Source organism: Rhea pennata, chromosome 26, assembly GCF_028389875.1.
Source record: "Rhea pennata isolate bPtePen1 chromosome 26, bPtePen1.pri, whole genome shotgun sequence".
NCBI lineage: Eukaryota > Metazoa > Chordata > Aves > Rheiformes > Rheidae > Rhea > Rhea pennata.
In genome coordinates this window covers 7,005,456-7,025,037 of record NC_084688.1, presented here as the reverse complement: position 1 = coordinate 7,025,037, position 19,582 = coordinate 7,005,456, and the positions used below count along the sequence as shown (strand labels likewise).

The 19,582-nt window shown below is 40.8% G+C and overlaps 2 protein-coding genes across 2 annotated transcripts; both read left to right on the top strand.

The window, feature by feature from the left end:
* Window positions 1–458: 458 nt before the first annotated feature.
* LOC134151135 (olfactory receptor 6B1-like) lies at window positions 459–1,427 on the top strand. Its single transcript, XM_062595409.1, has one exon. The coding sequence runs from the start codon at window positions 459–461 to the stop codon at window positions 1,425–1,427; it is 969 nt and encodes a 322-aa protein (XP_062451393.1).
* Window positions 1,428–14,677: 13,250 nt separating this feature from the next.
* LOC134151134 (olfactory receptor 6P1-like) lies at window positions 14,678–18,271 on the top strand. Its single transcript, XM_062595407.1, has 3 exons — window positions 14,678–15,581; window positions 15,980–16,020; window positions 18,260–18,271. The coding sequence occupies exons 1-3, from the start codon at window positions 14,678–14,680 to the stop codon at window positions 18,269–18,271; spliced, it is 957 nt and encodes a 318-aa protein (XP_062451391.1).
* Window positions 18,272–19,582: the final 1,311 nt, after the last annotated feature.

The window sequence follows — 19,582 nt, the reverse complement described above, 5'->3', positions numbered from 1 at the left end:
AAATATCTTAAAACTCAAAGAGAACTGGGCACTCAACTGTTATGTATTCCTTCAGAAAAATAACTTAGAAAATGCAAAATATAGTGACTTATTTTAAAACATGGATTTTTGTAACACATACCTACAAATAGCCTGATCTCTCTTTAGATATTCAACTCCTATGCATTTCATCAATAACCTAACTCTCTAATTATGAACCATATACTAAAATACCTTCCTATTTGTGTTTGTATATCTTCAGTATATAATCTGAATATAATAATGTTCTTTTTCTCCCTCCTCTGTCTTTTTCTTATCATTCTTTCTCATTTTTCCTGTCTTTATAACTTACTATATTTTTCTTTTTTCTTCTTCCAAAATTCATGTCATTGCTTTTTTTGTTTTTAAAAATCTTCCACATTTATTTCTCTTTTATTTTTTTTTCTTCTCCTCTGAAGCTTGATGCTATGCCCCTGGACATGAAGCAGGAGAACAGCACATATTTCCAGGAATTCATCCTCTTGGGATTCCCAACAATTATGGAGCTTCAGATACTGCTTTTTGTGATATTCCTGGTGGCCTATGTGCTGACAGTCTTGGAAAATATGCTCATCATTATCCTGATAAAGATGAACCATCACCTTCACAAGCCCATGTATTTCTTTCTAAGCAACCTCTCCTTCTTGGAGGCTTGGTACATCTCAGTCACTGTCCCCAAAATGCTACTGAATTTTATGGTTGAAAGCAAGAACATATCTTTTGTAGGCTGCATGACCCAACTTTACTTCTTCAGCTCCCTTATTTGCACTGAGTGTGTCCTCCTTGCAGTCATGGCCTATGATCGTTATGTGGCCATCTGCAGCCCCCTGCGCTATTTGGTTATCATGAACCACCAACTCTGCATGCAACTAGCTATATGCTCCTGGCTCACTGGCTTCCTGGCCTCCATGCTGAAAATATTTTTCATCTCTCGACTGTCTTTCTGTGGTACTAATGTCATCAACCATTTCTTCTGTGACATCAGCCCCTTGCTGAACATGTCATGTGCTGACATGACAATGGCTGAAATAGTAGATTTCATTCTGGCCTTGCTTATCTTGCTGGTTCCACTCTCTGTCATTATCATCTCCTATGTATGCATCATCAGCACCATCCTGCATATCCCTACAACCGAGGGCAGGAAGAAAGCCTTCTCCACCTGTGTTTCTCATCTCACTGTTGTTACTGTCTTCTTTTCAGCCACCTTGTTCATGTATGCACGGCCCAAGAGAATCCACCCTTTTGACTTAAATAAGCTGGTGTCGATTGTGTACAGTATTGCAACTCCCATACTCAACCCCTTCATTTATTGTCTGAGGAACCAGGAGGTTAAAGGAGCTTTCAGAAAATTTTTCAATGTTACACAGACTGTCCCCAAGGTCCCTCAATCCATCAGTGTTGTCCGTTAAGATAGATAGTCTCTTATAGACAGAATATGAATGTAAGAGTTAGAAAGGATCTAAGATTAGAATTTAGGAGGTACTTACTCAGAACTGTAACCATCATAAAGCTGATAAGTAAAAAACCTGAGGGATACATACAGTCACTTATCCTCAAGAGAGATCATCTTTCTACTCATTATTTTCCAATGCTCTTCCTTTTTTGATGAAATATTAGCCTCATGCACAATAAAGTTACCCATTTGACTCAGAGATGCTGCAAGGAACAAGAATGGTATGTCCAACATATCATATTTCAATAGATTTGATAAAACAATTGAAATGTTCTGTTCATAAGGAGTTCCAGTTCCAGGCAATATCTGACATCTAAGGTGAGATTCATGTGCCTATCTAAAGCCACATACTTAATGTTTCAATGACCTTGTATATTTCATCTGGCCTTCAGATAACATGCTATCAGGAAGTGTTTCTTCCATAGTTTCTGTGTCATATCTGCCTACCCAAATGGGAGGTCTCAGGCACCCCAGAATATAAAAATCTACAAGATACTTATGTTTAGGAACCTGAAACAGTCTTGCTGGAAGAGAGTAATAGCAGAAGGAAAGATTGTTTTCATAGTGGAATGATACAAGACCATCTTCTTACAGAGGGTTGAAATAAATACTCCAAATACACTGCAGGTTCTAAGTCCTCACCACTGCAAAGGATTTTATTTTCTTTCTTTCTTTCTCTCTCTCTCTCTCTTTCTCTCTCTCTCTCTTTTTTTTTTTTTTTTTTTTTTTTTTTTGTAGCACATGTATTACAAATTCTGCTGAAGTCCATGTCTATTACTTTGTGTATAAATGAATACAAAGCTTGGGTGCTTTGTCTATTTTAGGAGTCAGTCGCCACACTGTTATTGCCTTTGCTTATATCTACACACCAAATTCATTTACCCTAGGGAGTGTTCTGTGGTCTTCATGCTAAACATGTCACATTGTCATACATTAACTTTGTTCATGGCTAGGCTGTTCTATCAAACCTGACTATGGCAATATTGCTTAGCATTTAGAGTGATCTCCGGACTGGTACCTATTCCGCTGGCTTTTGTATCTGTCTACCCAGAGCTTCTACCAGTGCGTTGTGTGTGCTATTCACTACAACTTACCTGTTCCACAACTGCGTAACACATCTTCAATTTTCACAGATCATAATATAGGTTGCTTTTAAGGGCTTATTGTTTGTTTATTTATTTTGAATTAAAACTATCAGGAATTTTGTTTGCATCTCCTTAGGATGTAACTGCATTTATGTCCCTATCAGCTACAAGTAAGATTCCTGCATTTCCAAACACAAGGTTCTGGGGTCCTCCTGCCTTCCTGTGACCCTTTACGAGACTGGAAATATTATAATAGTTTTCAAGATTTATCTTTATAAAACAGACAAGAATTTCCTTATAGCTTGTGATGTTTATGCTTCTACATGGTAGTGAGTGTCTAGGCCATATGCAAGGGCAGGGGACAATATGAGGCAAGTAAAGGCGCAAAGCCTGCTGAGCTAGTTTTACAGTGTTGGGCCACAAAGACAGAGCAGGAGATAGGCATGTTTCATCCTTGCATCCAGGTCAATGGGCTCCAGACAGATAAAACTACAGTACTATTGCAATGTTTTCTGGGGGGGAAAGAGACAGTTTTCTGTTGCAGAAGAGCCCTAACCTACATTCACTCAACAGTGAATATAGACTCTATATAGCCAGACTTAGAGAAACTGCACCTGATACTGAAACAGAGATAGGTCCATACTAACAGCATCAATCCAACTCAACAAGGGTTCAGTTCAACAGAACTATTATCTAATTCCTAATCGGCACCTATTTTATGAAAATTCTATTGAAGTATAAGTTCTACTGTGTGCTCTAAAAATACAAAAAGATAGTAGCACTTAAGCTCATCACAGCTGATTGGAATTTGTCTCACCTAACTTTTTGGATTGCATTTGACTCCAAGTTTAAAACCTAAATGAAAGCACAAGGTGACTCTGCTTCCAGCAGGAAGTTTGAACACTTGAATCCGTTACACATTCGTGAATGCTTAGTGCCACTTTGTACACCTTGACTGTCCTTTAGTTGTCATTCTGGAAGGGCACAATTTTTACATAGATCCAGAGTCATATCTGTCAACCCTATAAGATCCCTAGGATACCCTGGGGTGCATAAAATAACAACAGACATCTATACTGGTGTTGTGATCTTCTGCAGAAGGTCTGGCGAGTAGTCAGTTGGCTGGCAGAGTACGTGATAGCAGCCCCAGAATGCACTCTCTGCACATTGACCCAAGACTTATCAAGGCTGGCCATGGATATTCCATTTTGCCAACATTTTAACTGATTCACAGCCAGTAGCTACCCAAGGTTAGCAGAGCTGAGATAAGGAAATAGTTCTGCTAGATAACAGGGGCCCTTAGGATACAACAGAGGGGGTTCCACATGGGCATCCAACCCATGCGTCCAGCAGCCTTCCACCAGTGACCTCCTCAGTGCAGTTCCTGGGGCTCCCTGTGTAGCTTGGAGTACAAGTCCTTCATTAAATCTTCATTAAATCTGTTTAACTCCTCACATGTCTTGCCTGCCTCTCTACATCAGTATCCGACCATTCCTTTCCTGCCTTACGATCACAACTGGAAACTAAATTGGCCTCTAACCAATATAAAATCAGTATCTATACAGCTATTCAGATAATGAATTATAAAGACAGCATTCAGTTGCTTAAATAGAGCCACCTCTAGTCATTTCAGTAAAACTTAAATATCTCAGTTTGGTCGCAGTTGACAGTGACTGTATTGCCCAGAGCTTCATTAACTATAACGGCCCCTTAGATATTTAAGGTGGGAAGCTATTCTGAAGAACAATCTTCTATGAGCCACATGGGTATGACATGTCTTTAGAGAAGTCCAAAAGGCTATGGTATGAATGACTTGTGCTCATTTGGTGTTGGCAACAGCATTTTGGTTTTTATGATCATAGGACATTGCTTGAAGATCAGCAACTGGTGGGGAGAGATGGGATCCACCTCACTAAGCAGGGCATGTGTGTCTTTGCCAACAGATTGACCAGCCCCGTAAAGAGGGCTTTAAACTAGGTAGCATGGGAGAAGGGGGAAGTTATAGAGAGAGGGTAGTCAATAAAACACAACTCAGGTTGGGAGGCCTCCAGCAGGTCCATACAGCTGGAGATGTGCATATGAGACATTGCTATAGGGGACTCCCTTACACCCTTCCTGGGAAACCTGCAGGCATGACTACTTCTCTGAAATGTCTGTATACCAATGCATGCAGCATGGGGAATAAACAAACAGGAGGAACTGGAGATCTGTGTGCAGTCGCAGGGCCATGATCTCACTGCAATCACAGAGAAGTGGTGGGATAGCTCACGTGACTGGAACGCTGTCATGGATGGCTATGTGCTTTTTAGGAAAGACAGGTCAGGAAGGTGAGGTGGAGTTGCTCTTTATGTGAGAGAGCAACTGGAATGCATCGAGCTCTGCCTAGGGGTGGAGGAGGAGGCAATTGAGAGCTTATGGGTGAAGATCAAAGGGCAGGCCAACACAGTGGACACTGTTGTGGGTATCTACTAAAGGCTACCTGACCAGGAAGAGGAATTTGATGAGGCCTTCTACAGACAGCTGGAAGTAGCCTCATGACCACAGGCCCTGGTTCTCATGGGAGACTTCAACCGCCCTGACATCTACTAGAAGGACAACACAGCAAGGCATAAACAGTCCAGGAGGCTGCTGCAATGCATTGATGATAACTTCTTGTCACAGGTGTTGGAAAAGCCTATGAAGAAGATGCCTTGATGGGATGTACCCACGGGTTCTGAGGGAGCTGGTGGATGTCGTTGCCAAACTGCTCTCCCATCATCTTTGAAAGGTCCTGGAGAACTGGAGAGGTGCCTGAGGACTGGAAGAAAGCCAATGTCACTGCTGTGACTGTCACTGCAGTCTTCAAAAAAGGCAAGAAGGAGGACCCAGGCAATGATAGGCCGGTCAGCCTCACCTCCATCCCTGGAAAGGTAAGGGAATAGCCCATCCTGGATGTCATCTCCAAGCATATGGAGGAAAAGAAGGTGATAGGGGTAGTCAGCATGGATTCACCAAGGGGAAATCCTGCTTGACCAATCTGACAGCCTTCTATGATGGAATGACTGGCTGAGTAGATGAGGGGAGAGCAGTGGACATTGCTTGCCTTGACTTCAGCAAAGCTTTTGACACTGTCTCCCATAACATCCTCCTAGATAAGCTCAGGAAGTATGGGTTAGATGAGTGGACAGTGAGGTGGATTGAGAACTGGCTGGAAGATAGAGCTCAGAGGGTTATCACCAGTGGTGCGTACTATCTTTCAGTTTGTGCCTGTTACCTCTTGTCCTGTCACTGGGCACCACAGGAAGAGTCTAGCCCCATCCTCTTTACACTCTTCCTTCAGATATTTAAACACATTGAAAAGATCCCCCCTCAGCCTTCTCTTCTCCAGACTAAACAGGGTCAGCTCTCACTGCCTTTCCTCACATGACAGAGGCTCCAGTCCCTTACGCATCTTAGTAGCCCTTCGCTGGACTCTCTTCAGGAGCTCTATGTCTCTCTGATACTGGGGAACCCAGAACTGTGGAGAACACAGTACTCCAGATATAGCCTCACCAGCGCTGAGTAGAGGGGAAGGATCACCTCCCTTCAATATGCTGGCAGCACTCTTCCTAATGCACCCCAGGATATTGTTAGCCTTCTTGGCAATAAAGAGGACACATTCCTGGCTCATGAACACCTTGTTCTCCCCTAGTTCTCCTAGGTCCTTCTTTGCAGAGCTTCTTTTCAGCAGTCAGCTCCCATCATACACTCATGCATGGGGAAATGCATAATAATACATAGTTTCACCATTAACAAGGCTATTACTTTTCCCTCTCTACACCCTCTTTTCTCTGTTGACAGAGGATAAGGTATCTGCTGCAAACATGGCTTCTAATCCCCTTGTGGAAACCCTAATGATGTCAGTGATGCCATATGAGTCTGAATAAATAGAACAGGCTGAGTATAAGGCTGAGTATAATAGAACAGTGTTCTGAGTATAAGGTAGCCAACATGACCTGATGTCTAGCAAGGTTTGTTGTTGCCAAGGGCTTGCATGTTGGAAATGCTGACAAGACTGCCTAGGCCTCAGACTATTACTCGTGCTGCTCTTCCATGTGGGTACCAATAGCACTACCAAGGGAGATCTGGAATGTATGTTTCAGTTTCACAAAATCACCGCATTGCAGAATGGCTGAGGTTGGAAGGGACCTCTGGAAATCTTCTAGTCAAACCACCCTGATAAAGCAGGGTACCTTGAGCACATTAAACACAATCATATCCAGGTTTTGAATATCTCCAAGGAAGGAGATATCTCTCAGGGCAACCTATTCCAGTGTTCAGTCACACTCACAGTAAACATGTTCAGATGAAACTCCCTCTGCTTCAGTTTGTGCCTGTTGCCTCTTATCCCGTCACTGGGAACCACTGAAAAGAGTCTGATCCCGTCCTCTTGACACTCTCCCTTCAGATACTTATACCTATTGATAAGATCCCCTCTCAGCCTTCTCTTCTCCAGGCTAAACAGGCCCAGGTCTCACAGCCTTTCTTCATAGGATAGATGCGCCAGTACCTTAAACATCTTAGTAGCTCTCTCCTGGACTCACTCCAGGAACTCAATTTCTCTCTTGTATTGGGGAGCTCAGAACTGGACACAATACTCTAGATGAGGCCTCATCAGGGCAAGATCACCTCTCTCTACCTGCTGACAACACTTCCTAAAGACAGAATTGACCCCTGGGGAACACCACTAGCCACAGGCCTCCAACTAGACTCTGTGCCACTGATCACAACCCTCTGAGGGTTGAAACTGCCTTTTAGCCAGTTCTCAATTTACCTCACTGTCCGTTCATCTAGCCTGCACTTCTTCAGCTTGCCTATGAGGATGTCATGCGAGACAGTGCTGAAAGCCTTGCTGAAGTCAAGGCAGGCAACATCCACTGCTCTCTCCTCATCTACATGGGCAGTCATTCCATCCTAGGAGGCTATCAGGTTGGTTAGGCATGATTTCCCCTTGGTGAATCCATGCTGACTACTCCCGATCACCTTCTTTTCCTCCACATGCTTAGAGATGACATCCGTCATGAGCTGTTCTACCACCTTCTCAGGGATGGAGGTGAGGCTGACTGGCCTGTAGTTGCCTGGGTCCTCCTTCTTGTCCGTTTTGAAGACTGCAGGGACAGATTTGCATTCTTCCAGTCTTTAAGTAACGCCTAGTCCCATTCTCCTCCTTTACCAAATGAAAGTCTTGGTTTGTCTAGACAGTCTCCCTGGACTCCTCCTCTTTAGAAAGGACAGGCTCGGAAGGTGAGGGTCAGGAATTTGCATGACCAGTTGGAGAGCAACTGAAATGTATTGAGCTCTGCCTAGGGGTGGACAGTAAACAGAGAGCTTATGAGTAAGTATTATAGGGCAAACTAGCATGGGTGACATTATCATGGGTGTTTGTTGCAGGCCACTTGATCAGGAGGAAGTAGCTGGAAGTAGCCTCATGATTACAGGCCCTGGTTCTCATGGAGAACTTCAACCACCCTGATATCTGCTGGAGAACAGAACTAAAATGGGATATACACAAGTCCATTGGCCCTGAAAAAATATGCCCACAAGTGCTGAGGAAACTGACTGATGTCATTGCAAAAGTACTCTCCATTATCTTTGGAATTTCATGGCAATCAGGAAAGGGTGACTGAGGTCTAGAATAAAGCACATACTATTCCTATCTTCAAAAACGGCAAGAAGAAGGGTCTGAGGAATGACGGGCTAAAAGGCCTCACCTTGATCATTGGGAAGATGATAGAGCAGCTAATCCTGAATGCTATTTCCAAAAATGTACAGGGTAAGAATGCAATCAGGAGTTGTAAGAATGGATTTTTAAAAAAGAAATCATGCTTAACCAACCTGATAGCCTATGATAAGATGACTGGCTGGATAGATGAGGGGAGCCCAGTGAATGCTTTCCTCTTTGCCTTCCATAAGGATTTGACACGGTTTCCCATAACAGCCACATAGGCAAGCTGATGAATTATCATAGAATCATAGAATCAGTAAGGTTGGAAGGGACCTCTGGAGATCATCTAGTCCAACACCCCTGCTCAGCAGGGTCACCTACAGCATGGTAGACAGGGTTGCATCCAGGCAGGCCTTGAAGATCTCCAGAGAAGGAGACTCCACCACCTCTCTGGGCAACCTCTTCCAGCACTCCGTCGCTCTCACAGTGAAGAAATTCCCCCTCATGTTCAGGTGGAACTTCCTGTGCTTCAGTTTCTGCCCACTGTCTCTTGTCCTGTCAAATGGGACAACTGAAAAGAGTTTAGCACCATCACCTTGACACCCTCCCTTCAGGTACTTACACACATTGACAAGATCCCCCCTCAGTCTTCTCTTCCCCAGGCTGAAGAGGCCCAGCTCTCGCAGCCGTTCCTCATCGGGCAGGTGCTCCAGCCCTCTGATCATTTCTGTAGCCCCACGCTGGACTCTCTCCAGTAGTTCCATGTCGCTCTTGTACTAGGGATCCCAGAACTGGAAACAGTACTTGAGATGAGGCCTCACAGGGTTGAGTAGAGCGGCCGGATCACCTCCTTCGACCTGCTGGAAACACTCTTCCTAATGCACATCAGGATACCATTGCTCTTCCTGGCCACAAGGGCACATTGCTGGCTCATGGTCAACTTGTCATCCACCAGCACTCCCAGGACCTTCTCTGCAGAGATGCTTTCCAGCAGGTCAGCCCCCAGCCTGTACTGGTGCATGGGATTATTCCTCTCTAGGTGTAGGATGAATTAAACACCACCAGGATACCACTGGCCTGCACCACTGTGCATTAGACGGTTTCAGACCCTGTATCAGTCCCTGAGGACTGCTACTAGAGACTAGCTTCCAGAACTTTATACTGCTTTAATCTCTGAGCTCTGCAGTCCAGACAACTGTTGAGCTACCTTATAGTTCACTTACCCAAGACATATCTTTTCAGCTGCAGAATATATTGAAAGTCTTGTTAAAGTCAAGGCAAAAATCATCCACACCTCTCCCCTCATCCAAGATGCTAGGCATATCATCATAGATAGCTATCAGATTGGAGAATCATGATTTCTCTTTTGGTAAATCTTTGCTTTTTTCTTTTCTCTACCTCAGTATGATTTCCTCAGGATTTCAGTACAGTCTCAGTTTGACAGTGGAATTTCCTTGAAGTCTTGAAGTATCTGACTGTAACCAAAGAAAGTTTAGATGTGATCTGGGAATGATGAAGTGAAATGTGCATGTAGAAGATAAAACTATGAATACATCTTTAATGAGGAGGTGGATTGGGTTAGATACTTACTTTGCAGTCATTAAATGACAAAAACATGGCAACTGTCTTTGATAACAGTGATTATAAACTATGTGTGCCTACAGGGAGTAGCTACCTAAAGTAAAACACCTACTGCAGGTACCTATACCACAGCAGAGTGGTGTAACCGAAGGACAGAGTCAAGCTGAACTGCTTTAAGGCACTAAGGAAGGTAGGATGGCAGGAGACATATAATTCTGTTGAGGCTGAAGGAATAAAACTCATTCTGGGAAAGCTGACAAAATGAGTACACCTGTTTGTGTGTCTTCTTGTATGGGTTCAGGTATCATAATGCAAGAAGATGACTTGCCAAGCTTGTTACAGGCAAGTCATCCTTCTTGCATTATGACGAACAATGAGTCATGTACATCACAAAGTACTGCAAGTCCCATCTTTACTGGATATAGGAATTGTTGCTTCTCAGTCCTATGTTTATCCAAGTATCTTCTATAAAAACTGAAATTTCCAAGGCAGTCTTTGTGACATTTGAATAGCATTCAGGTGCATTGGCAGCTAGTGTTATTTCAGATGTTATAGGATGTTGTAGGCTACCTACTTGGCCTCTAGATGTTATTTCAGAAGGAAATAACTCTTAAGTCCTATACCACATCTGTCAGCTCTGTACAGATATTTGAAATACTTAACATATCTAGAATTGCATTAGCATATGTAGGGATTAGAATCCCTCACCCAAAGACTCCTTTGAAATACACAAATTTTACCAGAAACGTTTTCTTCATGTGGAAGTTGTTTCTTAACACTAATGCATCATATTTTTCCAGTCCAGAGAACTCTATAAACACTAAATCGATCAGTGCATTTGATCAATCCATCTCAGACAAGAAAATCATGAGACTTTTGAGGTACACTGAAATCTATCACATTGGAGCCCACACTGGAGTTGAGATTAGAATTTGGGATTGTCTGTTTTCCATACCCTTCTAGTCTCTGGATCAGAAGTCAAATTTATAACGGGAATTTTTAAAAGTATTGACACTTCCTGGTGAGATTTAAAATTACAAATGCAAATATATTGTGAGCTGATCTCATTTCTTCTGGGAGAGAGTATGAGTCACATGTATATGTATACACACTCTCAAGTGTTTTTCACAAAGCAGAATTTTTTTCAGTACTATCAATATTGTTCATTAATGCAGCTCCTCACGTAGAGTCTTTCCTTTTCACCAGGTAACTAGGAAACAGAAATCAAAGAGTCTGCAAACAACATCAAGCTGTTCAGGATCCAGGATACTAGTGGGCGGTAAGTGCCTTCTTAATGTACATGTTGGACAACGATTTTTGAGAGAACAGTTAGGCACTGGATTGGCATTGAAATAAGTAGATACTGGGTCTTTCATTTCTACATCTTTCTGGGAAGATCCACACTCAGATGTTTCCACTATTAAGAGAGAATATGAGAGAAAAAGTGCTGAAGGAACTGTAAAATTTGGCAGGCCCCATCTTTCAATGTGTGTATATTTCATTAGAAAAAAAAAGACTTAAAAGGATAGGCTATACTCAGAAGAAAATGAAGAGGGCAAGCATACACCTTGCTGCTCATTGGCTTCTTGATGACTGAGATGGTATTGAGCTTTTTAAAATTATAAACAATGTGTTTTTTTCTGAGCAATGATGGAGTAGAACTTTTGTCACTAAAGTAGAAGGACTTTTAGATCTTGCAAACCAGTCCCTCTAGGAAAGTTTCACACTCCCAACTTTGAACATCTTCAAACATCTAAAAGGTATATAAATCTGGACTATCCATGTTGAGGTCTGTAAATTAAAAAAAAAATCAAAAAAAAATCTTTTTAAAAAATCATCAAAAGACAATTTGCTTTTCCTGTCATAAATGCCTGTAAGATAAAGTCTCTTTCAATTGCCAGTGCTAGGATAGTTTTCTAGCTGAATAAGAAATCTTACTTCCTTACCCCCATCTTCTTGTCTGCATTTTTATTTTTAAATGAATTGAGTTATGTACATGAGTCAAGTTTACTTTGGGGAGGTATCTAGATGACAGATATTTGATAACTGGATATCTGGATGATAGATATTTGAAACAAATAAGATGAATAACACCTTTTAAGTGCCCTGTCTCGCTTGCATAGAGACAACCTGCTTTTACTAACTCAAATGCAGATACCTATACTACAAATGTTGAAGAAGTTTTTGTTTTTTTGTTTGTTTTCTAATCTTAGTCTAACCTCCTGTATAGCTGTTGGCTAGAAAAGTCCTTTATAGCTAGACATGTAGATGTAGATGTAGTCTAACTACAACATGTCTTACCAGAATGTTACAGTGATGAAGACACTTTTTGTCTTTTATTATTATTATTATTATTATTGTCCCTCAGGGATGAACAGGAATCTTATTACCTTGCCTACTTATTCAGTCTTTGCAATCAGAGCACAAAGTGACTCATTCCACAGAACAGGTAAGTGTTTGGATCTTTAGGTCTATATTTCTGAGAGCTCAACCTTTCCCTGCACTATTATGCTATAAGCAGTTGGAGGTGTTGAGTGTCAGCAGCTGACACAGGATTTTTTGTGAGCATAGTCCAGTGAACAAGTTGCAGAAGTGAGACTAAGAATTCACGTCTTTCATGGCTTTGGGATTGTCTTGCTGTTCAAGCTGTTTCTTTGTATCTCACTTTCAGCTTGAAAAATAGGTGTTACAACGAGACAGTAAGCTTGGAGATCTTCAATTTGAATGAAGAAGAAAAGAATTTGGGTGAATTAGCTAGTCACAGACCACTAGATCATATGTGTGCATGTGAAGAGGAATTGGGAAAATATTCAAAATTAAGTAATATGATTAACAGGTGAAGAAAATAGCATAGGAGCTAAGATTTCTTAAGTCCTCAATAGAAAGAAGTAAGAGAATCTGGGATCAGAAGGGAAGGGTTGGAAAAGAGAATCAGTATCAATAGAAGTGGGAATCATGTGATTTACCTCATTTAACTGCAGTTATCTAGTTATTTAGGTTAAATAAGCTATACAAAGACTTCACCTATAGTCAACATAGGGAAGGAGGGACCTTAGCATCACATTTTTCCTTGTCTTATATTCCTGTCCTAGAGTATGAGATTCATCTCATTCAGTTTTAGCCATTTAAATTTAGTTGTTTTATCCTGAGCTAGTAATAATCAGAGAAGGCAAATAGCCAAAAATGATGGATAGCTCACTTTTCTAAAGCAATACATTTAAGATGATTTGAAAAGTACATCTTCTTGAGGTAATTCTGTTTCTTCTTTTATTATAGCTCCACAACTACTAACTAGCTTTTACATTATGAAATTTCAGATTCCTAATGTACTTGAGGTGAATTCCAAAGATGAAATTTAAGGCTCAATATACAGAAGAATAGTTTTCTGATAGACCTTTCACATACCTTGATCTTTGTTTTTCACTAAATTTTCACAGAGACCTTTACATGAATTATAGTATATCAGACAATATATTATAGTATATCTACAGTGAAGACTAGTTGTTGTTGAAATTAACAATAAGCAATGAATGAAATGGATTTAGATTTCCTTGGCTGGAATTCATCTGTCTAATTCTAGGGAAAGGATTCAGTTCTATGAAGCATAGTCTTCCAGTGTCATCTGAGAGATGTCTCTCTTGACCTCTAGCTCCAGCTGAAGAAAACTACAGTGATATCTGTCAGCCCCATGCAAATACTATGAATCCTTTATGGAAATAGCTATAACACTAGGAAGATATATTTTACAATTGAATCTTGTCCTAGATGTTTGCAAATTATCTGTCAACATTAGAACTACAGAGCTAGATTTACATTATGGTCAGTAGAGACAGGATCAGTACAGCCGATGAATTTTAAAGAATGATTCATCTGTACAAATGTAGTAGTGAATTCAGTTCTTCACAGGCAGGAATTTCACATCATTCGAGATGCGCTAGGGCATCCAGATGCCTGGCTTACACAAAACATTCCAGAAGAATACTTGTATCCTCTAGATCCTGTTTCATATCTTCCAACTCCATGTGAAAGTCTCAGATATTCTAGGAAATCTTAAACAGTACAAGTGTGGAAAAGTGAACTGGGTCCAGGATGCCTACTTTCAGATGAAGTGAACGACTCCATAGACTCTACTGATGGCACTCAGCAAACTTGCATTGACTATAACAGGTACTGAGACTCCTACATGAAGTAATCTCTGTTGTAGATACCCAGTACAGAACTCAGGTACCTAATGTAATTTTGGATTGTCTAGGGTATTTGTCTGCTCTACAGCTGTCAATCTAGAAAGGTTTAGGTGTTGAACTACTTTCCTAATATTAAACAAGATGAATTCCACCCTCAGTAACTTAGTCTGAATTAATAATCCTAGGTCCACTCTATAGCTGGTGAAGAGAAAGAGTTATTTACAGGGCATATTTCATCCTATCCTAAAATCATGATATATTATAGACAGGACTGATCATTTGAATCACATTTTGGAGGTGCCTGCCTCTCCATCTACTTGAGTGCGAAGAGAATAGAAATATTTATCTGAGATATAGATAAATATCTCTATTTATCTAACTATAAATAAAATTATAGCTGGCTCAAGTTAGATGGAATGAATCTAAAGCCTGGTCTCTTGAATATTAAGGATATTTGTTAAAAATAAAATGGTTCTCTTGGAAAGTAATGCAAATAGCTATAAGTGTTTGTTTCTTTTACTGACACAAAACTAAAAGTTCTTGTGGCAGTCTTCTGGATCTACTATCTTTATTATCATTACTGGTAATTGCTAATTTTATAATATAATATAATTTTACAATATATAATAATATAGTGATAATTTTTTTTGGGGGGGGGAGGTCAACAACAGAGATGAAAAAAGAAAATGAAACTAGTACTCAAGAATTTGTCCTCCAGGGATTCTCCATCGTTGTTAGAGAACTACAAGTTGTACTTGCCTTCATCACGATCTATGTATTGACACTAGCAGAGAATACAGTCATCATCATAACAGTCCACATTAGCTACTGCCTCCACACCCCTATGTACTTCTTCTTGAGCAATCTCTCCTTTCTGGAGATGTGTTATATTACTGTTACTATGCCTAAAATGCTTAGCAGCTTACTGACAGGATGCAAGATCATCTCTTTTGAGGGGTGCATAGTCCAGCTCTACTTTTTCATTGCTTTAGCCTGCACTCAGTGTGTGCTTCTGGCTGTCATGGCTTATGACCGCTATGTGGCTATATGCAGCCCCTTGCTCTATTCAACCATCATGACACGTGAACTTTGCTTTTGCTTAGTAGCTGGCTCTTGGGTGGGAGGTTTTACTAGCTCCATGCTTAAAGTAGTCTTCATCTCACATCTGAATTTCTGTGGCTCAGTTATCAACCACTTCTTCTGCGATATCTCACCCTTGCTAAACCTTGTCTGTATGGATATGTCAATGGCAGAGATAGTGGATTTTATCCTGGCATTGATCATGATCCTTCTACCTTTGCTTGTGGTGGTGACCTCTTACTTCTGCATAGCTGCTACTGTAGTGCGGATCCCCACAGCTCAGGGAACGTGGAAAGCTCTCTCCACTTGTGCTTCCCATTTAGTAGTTGTTGTCATCTTCTACTCTACTACTCTGTTCACCTATGCCCGACCTAAGGCCATGAATGCCCTTGACTCTAACAAGCTAGTGTCAGTTCTGTACACAGTTGCAGTACCTTTCTTCAACCCTATCATTTATTGTCTGAGGAACCAAGATGTCAAAGAAGCACTAAGAAAAATAATAAATGGCAGAAACATACTTGACAACAGGAGTTCTGGGTCCTGAAAAGAAAGAATGACAGAGAACAACTATTATGGCATTTATAGGAGACTTCATGATGAGATTTCACCTAACCTGAGTACAAGACAACTAACAGATAATGTCTAAGCTTAAGATAATTATAAAAGATCCTTCTTTAATCAAAGGAGAAAAATCCTCAGGGTGATTTCATGGCCTCTGAAGACGGTGTGTGGAAGAGATGGGGTATATTATCCTCAGAAATACATTTCCCCACATTTAGTGTTAAAGAGGGTCTATACAGTTAGGGTAACTCAAGTATGTCATTATTACAGAATCACAGCATTGCAGAATGGTTGAAATTGGAAAGGACATCTGGAGATCATTTATTCCAATCTCCCTGCTCAAGCAGGGTCACCTGGAGCATGGTGTCCAGGACAGTGTCCAAATGGCTTTTGAATATCTCTGAGGAAGGAGATTCCACAACCTCTCTGGGCAATCTGTTCCAGTGCTCAGTCACCCTCGCAGTAAACAAGTTTTTCCTCATGTTCAGATGGAACTTCCTTTGTTTCAGTTTGTGCCCATTGCCTCTTGTCCTATCATTGGATGCCATTGAAAATTGTCTGTCCCCACCACATTTACAGCCTCCCAACAGATGTTGATAAAATTCCCTTCAGTCTTGTCTTCTCCAGACTGAACATTTTCAGCTCTCGCAGTGTTTCCTCATACGAGAGATGCTCCAGTCCCTTTATCACCTCAGTGGCCCTTCTCTGGACTTACTCCAGTACCTCTATGTCTCTCTTATCTTGGGGAGCCCAGAACTGGACACAATATTGCAGGTGTGGCCTAACCAGGTAGAGTGAAAACCCCTGCAGAAGATCTGGCGAGGAGTCAGACTACACCATAGCAGCCCCAGAGTGTGCATGTGTGTGGATACAAAAGTATCCAACCCTCTCTTTCCTGACTTGTGGTCATATATGGCATAGTCAGCAGGATACCAATGTAGAGATGTCTCTTCAGGGGTGAAAGGACAAGGGAGAGGTGGGGCTCTATAGGTTGATGGGCATCCATCACAGAAGTCAAGGATGGGAAGTTGTGAAAGAGGAGAGTACACATGGAACAGAAAGAAAGGGTGAGTCATGGCACTATGTTACAAGATCTACTGTGCCCCAACACTGTACTATTCTGTGACCCTCTGATTTGCCTCATATTGATTTGAAGAGAGGCTTCTTGGAATATCAGTTTAATGAGCAACTGCAAGCCTTTGTCAGCAGTTTCATCATTGGTTTTGTTTACCTATTACAAACCTTTAAAAAAAATTCTTCATAATAGGAAACACTGTTTGTTTACTTAATCTATTTCTATCTACCAGAAAAAGACCAGACATTCTGTTTTCAAGATTGAAGTATTTTTTTAACCTCAATGATAAATACTACTGCCAGATTAGAGATGAGAGAAGGAATAATTTGTTTCTTTGATTGGTCCCTTTGGAAGAACAAAAGAAATGCATAGACTATGTCTTGAGGAAAGGGAAGAAATAACAAACAGATGTCATAGAACTTGGAAAAGAGAAATATCTTTTATCAATTTCTCTCTAAACTTCAAAGGCTCCATTCTATGTTGATACAAGAATCCGAATTTGTACGTGAAATTTACTGATCTATTTATTAATATATTTAAATATTTATTTTTAAAGTATTTAGTAGTATCGTCTTTCTTATCAGAAAGATGAATGGCACTTTTTAGTGCTATAGATCTGCTGAGTAGTATATTGGCAAATGAAGCTGGTAAAAAATGTTCTGAGAAAAAAAATGGGATTGGAGCTAAATCTTTTCACTGAGAAGCCACAAAGTATGTTTTATTTCTCAAAAAAAATCTAGAGGTTTCCATGGAAAGAGAAAAAAATCACATCAATATCTTAGCTCAGTTGGTTAGAGCATGGTGCTGCTAATGCCAAGGTTGTGGCTTCAATCCCTGTGTGGGCTATGCTGAGGGGTTGGACTAGATGATCTCCAGAGGTCCCTTCCAACCTTATGATTCTGTGATCTTTCTTTTTTGATATAAAAAAGGAAAATAATTTCTGTTAGGTTTCCCTCCCTTCCCTTCCCTTCCCTTCCCTTCCCTTCCCTTCTTTTCCCTTTCCCTTTCCCTTTCCCTTTCCCTTTCCCTTTCCCTTTCCCTTTCCCTTTCCCTTTCCCTTTCCCTTTCCCTTTCCCTTTCCCTTTCCCTTTCCCTTTCCCTTTCCTTCCTTTCAGTTCAAATGAAATCTAATGAATCATTCAAATAACTTTCAGGAAAATAATCTATGACTGCAAAATGCACTATGCAGGCTTCTATAGCTATGCACTCAAGCTGTAAATGCATTGTTAATGTTAATTTAGTAGATGGCAAGATTAGGGAACTCTGAAATCTTTTCCAAAAATTATTCATGGTATTATTGGTATGATTTATTTGTATTAACAAAAAATGTGTGCATCAGAGACTTTAGAAATTAGACATTTATGTTTGGGAAAGCCAGCCGTGTCTCATATCTGTATGTAACGTTTCAGCTGAATTTCCCTTTGCTTGTGCATCTTTTTCTCCACTGATTACAAAGAGTCTATCTTTTTCAGACTTAGACATGAGCAAGGTAATTCAGCTGTCAAATTAAGGGTCCTAAATTTTTGTGTTTACCTGTAGGTGTGTCCATGAGAGGTGGGAGTCACATTCAGTTGCCTAAGTGTAGGTATCCAGTACTATTCAAGTTATTCTTGATGATATCCTCCAATTATCATTTCAGAAGAGCACATGCCAGCCCAAGGTGCTGATATTGGATATCCTAGGCTACCTCAAACAACACTCTGATTAGACAACTGAATCAATTCCTAAGTGTCTCAACTTCCATAATCAACAGAATTACATCAGTATTGAAAAAAAGCAACAAAATAGATTCAAACTTGAAAAAGCTGTCCACACATAGATCTGCTTCTGGGATGTCCAGAAATATTCTGTATAGCCCCTAGCTACCAGTTCAGAAGGGCAGGCATCCCTCATTCTGCATTGTCTACCAGTAGTTCACTGTTATTTCCAGTATCTCATGGTATCTCAACTGGTAGAAAGCAGATTTATGGGCAAGTAAGTCAACGCCTTGTGACATCTTATGACATGATTCAGTTGCTTGAAACAAATTTTAGACGCTCTTGGCTACACTATCTGGCCTCCAGCTGCTGTTCCAGAAGTGTTCAGGGATGCTATAAATCTTGTGTAATATTTGCCATCTCCATCTTGGCATCTCAGATATGCTAGGGTTTTTTAAGCAGCACTGCAGTCCACGTCTACCTGACTGAATCTTGCACTTATCATAGGGGAGAGGTTTCCAGCTCTCTGTAGCTATTCAGGCTTGCACCCATTTATGCAAGACCTGAAATATATTACACAAAATGGTAACAAGCTGGCAAAGTTTCTCAAAAATTATCTGAAATTGTGAGACAAGGAAGGGAATTTTCAAATTATACTTTGGATTAAGACTGCAGTTTCTGGACACTTGGACAGTGGTGCAGAAAATGTTGTATTTATGCTTATTTTAAATGTGTTTATGACTGCAGCTTTAATTATGATCTTCACTAAGAAGGACCCTCTATCCAAGATTCATCCTTACAAAGTAATAATGTATTGATGAAGACTGTGCAAATACTGTCATTGGTAATGATAATGCATAGTGATTTTTTAGAAATGCTTATGCAGGCCAACTTACTGGCAATTCTGCTCAAAAATCCACATATACATTCATACCTTAGAAAACCATAGAGAGAATAGCAGATGGCTTTAAACTAGATAGGAGGGGGTAGGGGGTGTCATAGAGACAGAGTAGACAACAAAACACAGGTTTGGTTGGGGGGCCTCCAGCAGGTGCATGCACCTCGGGATGTGCATTTGGGCCATGGCTATGGCAACCCCTGTACACCCTTCCTGGGAAACCTTCAGGCATGACCACCTCTTTAAAATGCATGTTTACCAATGCAC